This window comes from Echinops telfairi, unplaced genomic scaffold (assembly GCF_000313985.2).
Source record: "Echinops telfairi isolate 266 unplaced genomic scaffold, ASM31398v2 ScPeMD7_7420;HRSCAF=8458, whole genome shotgun sequence".
NCBI lineage: Eukaryota > Metazoa > Chordata > Mammalia > Afrosoricida > Tenrecidae > Echinops > Echinops telfairi.
Genome location: NW_022111320.1, coordinates 25,583,434 through 25,589,351, shown reverse-complemented (window position 1 = coordinate 25,589,351; position 5,918 = coordinate 25,583,434). Strand labels below are relative to the sequence as shown.

The 5,918-nt window shown below is 50.1% G+C and overlaps 1 protein-coding gene across 1 annotated transcript in view; it reads left to right on the top strand.

Moving 5' to 3' along the window:
- Window positions 1-5,412, top strand: part of CMTM7 (CKLF like MARVEL transmembrane domain containing 7) — a 79,527-nt gene extending 74,115 nt beyond the window's left edge. Inside the window, exons 4-5 of the mRNA XM_045297590.1 lie at window positions 1,534-1,615; window positions 4,798-5,412. Of these exons, the coding sequence (XP_045153525.1) occupies window positions 1,534-1,615; window positions 4,798-4,811 (96 nt within the window). The 3' untranslated portion in view covers window positions 4,812-5,412. The remainder of the gene's footprint in view (window positions 1-1,533; window positions 1,616-4,797) is intronic.
- The last annotated feature ends 506 nt before the right edge of the window (window positions 5,413-5,918 follow it).

The window sequence follows — 5,918 nt, the reverse complement described above, 5'->3', positions numbered from 1 at the left end:
AAGATCCAACAGTAAATATTTCATGTTTTGTTGGCCACCCAGGAGACCATCAGGCCAGGAAGTAGCCAGCCGGCCACATACACCAATGGGTGTGGCTGTGCTGCAATAAAACCTTCATGTACGTTCTAGAATTGATGGTGGTGATGACGATACAACCCCTTCTTAATATGTTTGAACTGTCAAATTGTGTGCTAGGTGAGTTATATGTCCATTAAAACTAATAATTTTAAAAATCGTATGTGTAGAAGCAGATGGTTAAGTCAGCCCTCCAGAAGCAGTTTGCCAGCCTCTGACATAGAAGATCCAGAATCTATTGCTGGTTGGATATTATCTTAGAACCAATATCTGTATGTCATGGAGAATGGAAAACGCAGTTAGAAATACGTGTCGAGAACTTACCGGGCCTGCCCCGTATTTCCACAAAGCCAAGACAGGTAGGAGGTATCCACAGTTCTTCCACCCTGTGCCCATCCCAAAAGAGACCTGGTGGCCGGTGGTTACAAGCCCAGCTGCTAGCCGGAAAATTGACAGTCTGAATCCATCAGCCGCTGCTCCCTGGTTGAAAGACCACAAAGTCTGCTTCCGGGAGGATGACAGATTCGGAGATCCTATAGTCGGGGCAGTTCTACTCTGTCCTGTAGCCGCACTGTGAATCAGAGTGAACGCAACAGGTTTGGGTTTGTGTGGTGTCCCCATCCGGGCTGGGCCTAGCCCCTCTGCTGAGTGGACCAACCCAACTCCAAGCCACCCTGCAGGATGGAATATGTAAGACATTGAAAAAAGAAGACTGTAGAAGAATCGTTGCGTTTGAATTGTGCTGGAGAAGACTATTGTATGTCCCACGGCCTGCTCAAAGGACAAACCTGTCTGTCTTGGAAGAAGTAAGGCCAGAGTGCTCCTTGGAGGCAAGGATGGCAAGACTTCATCTCACACACTTTGGACATACTTGTCAGGAGAGACCAGTCCCTGGAGAAGAACATCATGTTTGGTAAAGGGGAGGGGGTGGCGAAAAAGAGGGAGACCCTTGACGAGATGGACTGACCCAGCGGCTGCATCCGTGTGCTCGGACGTAAGAACAGTGGTGAGGGTGGCACAGGCCCCTGCAGTGCTCCGTTCTGCTGTGCAGAGGGTCGCTATGGGACGGAGCTGACTGGGGGCACCTAACAACAACCACAGAACAGGGTAGAACTGTGTCCTAAGGATCCCAAGGCGGTAAATCTTACTAATGGCAGCAAAAAGCAACTTGTCCTACCTTTCTCCAGCAGGTGGAACCACTGACCTTTCCGTTAGCAGCGGGTGCTTAACCCAGTGCGGCACCAGGGCACTTGTAGTAAGCCAGCCACTCAGGAAGGCGAACACCGGGCCAGCGCTGGGGTGGGGAGGCTTCCCTGATGTCACCTCTTGGCTGCTCTGTTCTGATTGGTGAAGCCTGAGCCCTCCTGGTTGTGAACGCTTCTGAAATCGCAGAGGGCAGATTAAGGGTTGCTCAAGGGCCTGACCCTGCACTGTGGCTTTGCCCTCTCTGCTGCCCAGGTGTTCGGTTTCATCGCCACCGCCCTGTGCTTGCTGACCATCTGGTTGTCCTACAAGGTCTCCTGCGTCACCCAGACAACAGGTGAGTCCCGCTTACCAGTCCCCAGAGACAGATGCCTGTGCTCCGAAAAGGAGCAGGGCTCCTTCTGCACAGAGCTATGGGGGAAGGGCCCTGGACTGAGGAGGCCACTTCAGGCCGCAAGCAAACTCAGAAGCAGTTTCGAGCCCAGGAGCCGGCAGAGGAAAGGAAACCGCCAGGGACCGTGCTCTACTGTCTGCCGCGGGCACCATGCCCAGGGTCCCCTTGGCCAGCTTCCAGTGCAAGGCATGTTCTTTCTCTCCCTTTTTTTCTGTTTTAGGTTTGCTTTCTTTTTAAAACATCATTGTAGAAAAAAAATATGCATAATAGCCATCTTCCAGCTCAACAACACGTACATGCGAACTTCTGAGTCACGGAGAGCCCTTACAGAGCCGCAGGCTTTGGTTTTGCGTTCCAACGGGGCCAGGGATTGTAAGGTGAAGGTTGAGTGTGGGGTGCCGGGTGAGGTTTTGACTTTGTGTTTACACCTCTCTTTCTCCCCAGCCTCCTCATCTTCAGCATGGTGGGCTACCAGTGCCCCTGCCCTTTTCCCAATCCCACCTCCATCTACAGGAACTCAATGCCCCTTTCTCCCTCCCTCGCTTCTGACCCTGGTAACAACTAATAAGCTTCTTTGCCATTTGCCTATGCCCGACATTTCAGACAAGTGGGACCGAGCAGCATTTGACCTTTAGTGATGGGCTTCCTTTACTTGTTGCCACAATTGTCGTTGTCCCTTACAGCCGGGGTGTAATCCACGGGGTGCAGGTGCCACACTGTGCTTACCTGCTTATCTAGGAGGGGCTTGGCTGTTGGGAACAATGCTGCCACGGCATCCAGGTGGCAAAGCGTTTCCTTAAAATGATCTTCCTCTTTCCAGTGACAAAAGTAAAATATAGAACATTTAGAAAATACAGATAGGGAAAAATTATATCTATCCCTCCTTTCTTCTTTGAAAGCATATGTAACAAGGTGGGCTAAAAAACATTCATGGGAAAATCCCATTATCTTTGCATCCCATTTTCCCACAAAATTTTCGGAAGCTCTTTGTAATGTTTCTTTTATTAAAAGGATCAGGCTTGCACTCTTCTATAATCTGTGTGGTTGTTTTAATCACTTAACCACATTCCACACATTGCTCCGCTTACTGTAGTTTTCTCCGGCGTGCTTAACGGTTCTGTGATGTTCTGTCGCATGACAGTGCTGCCGCTTTCTGGGTCCTGCCTTTGGGGACATCAAGGGTTTCCGCGCTCAGCCTTTTCTCCAGTGCTCTATTGAACATCTTCGAATGAGTGCCATTGGCGTTGGGTGCCAACCCATACCGGCCCCGTGGTCAACAGAACAAAACGCCGCCCCTCCTGCACCATCGTCACATTTATGGTGTTGGAGCTCGTTGTTTGTGCCCTGGTGTCAGTCCATCTCCCTGAGGGGCTTCCTCTGGTTCATGGGCCCTCTACTTTACCATACCCATCCCGACCCGACACGACGGAACAGAACTGCCCCGACACTGTAACTCTTTATGAGAGCAGAAAGCCTCCTCTTTCTCCCACAGAGCAGCTGGTGGTTTCAAACGGCTGACCTTGCAGTTAGCAGCCCAACACTTAACCTGCTATGCCATCCTGGCTCAGTCCGGGCAGTGAGTTGGGTGGTGGTTTTTGATTGTTGCTTTGCTTTGTGCTTTACCACCGCACACGCTGTCCTTCTCCGGGGACTGTTCACGCCTGAGGATGTGTCCCATGACTGCGAGACACATTCCCCCCCTCGAGTCTGTGGCACACTCTGACTGCACTTCAAAGACAAAGTTGCCCTTTCCTCTGGCAGGCCACAGCACTTTCCACATTCCTCACCAGAGCCACAGTTCAAGTGCATCAATCTATCGCCAAGCTTCCTCGCTCACTGTCCAGCTTTCCCGTGCAGATGAGGCCAAGGAGCATACCATGGCCTGAACTAGGTGCACCTGCGTCTGGCAAAGGGGCTTCTTGGCTTTTCCACACTGTAAAGCGGTCTTGTGCTGCAGGACTGCTGCTTCCATGAGCATTGATTGTGGATCCAAGTAAAATGAAAGCCTTTTCAATTCCTTCCTTGCTCCATTTATCATGGTTATTTTCTTTAATTAATTAATTTTATTAAAGACTTTTATTGGGGGCTCTGACATCTCTTATCACAATCCATACATGCATCCATTGTGTCAAGCACATTGTACATATGTTGCCATCATCATTCTCAAAGCTTTTCTTTCTACTTGAGCCCTTGGTATCAGCTCCACATTTTTTCCCTCTCCCTCCCCTGTCCTCCCTCCCCCCCTCATGAACCCTTGGTAAATGATAGAGTATTACTTTCATATCTTACATCATCTTCTGTCAACCTTCACCCACTTTTTAATCTATTTTTATCATGGTTATTATTGGTTTGGTTATGAGGAATTTTGTTCGGATTGCCTTAAATTGTAATCCATACTGAAAGCTGCAGTCAGGGTTTTTTGTTTGGTTTTTTTATCTTCATAAATGTTTTGAGTAAAAAAAAAAAATTAAATTAAAAAAAAAATGTTTTGAGTCTTCGTCCCTTCAGCAAGGGTGTGTCAGCTGCATATGGAAGGTTATCAAGGAGCCTTGTTCCCATCGGTGTTGAGTTTTTCATATACTCCAGCTCCTTGGCTTATTTGCTGGGCGTGCAGATTGAATAAACAGTGAAAGGGTATAATGGTGACACACTGGTCTGAAACCACTGTCCCCTTGTTCTGCTGGCACAACCGCCTCTTGGTCTGTGGATAGGTTTCCAGCGGAGCCCAGTGAAGTGTTCTGGAATTCACCCTCTTTCCAATGTTATCCATAGTTTGTAACGATTCACACAGTCAAATGCCTTTGCTGAGCTACTAAGGCACAAATAAACTTCTCATTGGTAGTCGTGACATTCAGACAGAGTACAACTACCCCTGTGGGCATCCAAGGCCGTAAACCTTTGTAGGAGCAAAAGGCCACTTCTTTTGGGTTCAAACTGCGGAGCACGCGGTTCACAGCCCAACACATAACCCACGATGCAGCCAGGGCTCCCAGAAACCTGGGAGGCTGGGAAAGTGTAAAGGGATCGCAGAGAAAGTCGGTACTAGGTAGAGGGGGGTAGGTGCATTGAGCAGAGCTTGGGTTCCGGCTTCCTGGTGTGGCCTGACCTTGCTTTTCCCTCCCAAGATGCCACCGTGTGAGGGCAGCACAGCTCCAGACACCACAGGATGCCCTGCCCGGGAGACAGGACACGAAGCCTCGAAGATGGGGGACTGGCAGCTGTGTGACCCAAGAGAAGGCTTCTGAACCTGTGTTCCCGTGCCAAAGCCCTGCTCAGGCCAGCAGGCAACCGAAGTGCCCTCCCGCTTCCCTCCTGCACTCCCAGACGCTGGCTCCCTGGGCCCCTGCGCTGCTTCAGGCTCCTGCTTCAGCCTTCCACAGAGACCCTTCCTCTGAGAAAAGAGCAGCCTCCAGGGAGACCCCGCCTGTCTTTAGAGCCTCCTCCTCAGGGACCGAGGACCCAGCCTTGGGGTTCTACTTCTGCTTTCACTTAGCACCCCTCTGGGAGTGAAGCTGCCGGAAAGCCCTCTTACAAAACATAGCCACCTCTTAACTTATCTGGCTTGTCCGCCTGGCCCCAAGACACCTGTCTCCCTTAAAGTGGGACGCTCCTGTAGAAACACTATGTGGTCCGTCAGTCCCCACGTCTCCTGGCTTCATTTGTTACGTGTGCGTGTTTAAATATAATACCGATTTGGCCAATTGCAGAAGGATTTCTTAATAAACAAGATGATAAAACCAGATGACGCAACGCTTCTGTTCCAAGTTGTGTTCTGCACGGTGCCCTCCACCGAACCCACGGCCATCGAGGTGATTCCTGACTCAAGGTGACACCGTGTGTTATGGAGTAAAATCTAGGTTCTTGGCTGTAGTCTCTATGGGGCAGAGCACCACACCTTTCTTCCACAGCACCTCTGATGGGTTTGAACCACCAACCTGTAGTTTAGTACCCAAGCACAAACCTGGAGCCTTGCCACTCGTTGTTCCCTGCATCTGGGTCAGTGGTCCTAGGGTAGAGATGTAGGTTTAGTTGAGCAAGTGCTGCTTCTAAAGTTATGCTTCGATCTTGCTTCCTCCTACTACGAGAGCAGTTTCCTCATTTGGTGCGAAACAAGCAAGGGCCTTTGGAGGAAGTTGGCGGTTGTGTTTACACGCTGACAGTTGATCTTCTTGTCCAAAGTGTCAGGTCAGCTGGCTAGACAGATGGAGAGCTCTGTGTGCTGGGACATAACAGGCAAAACTAAACC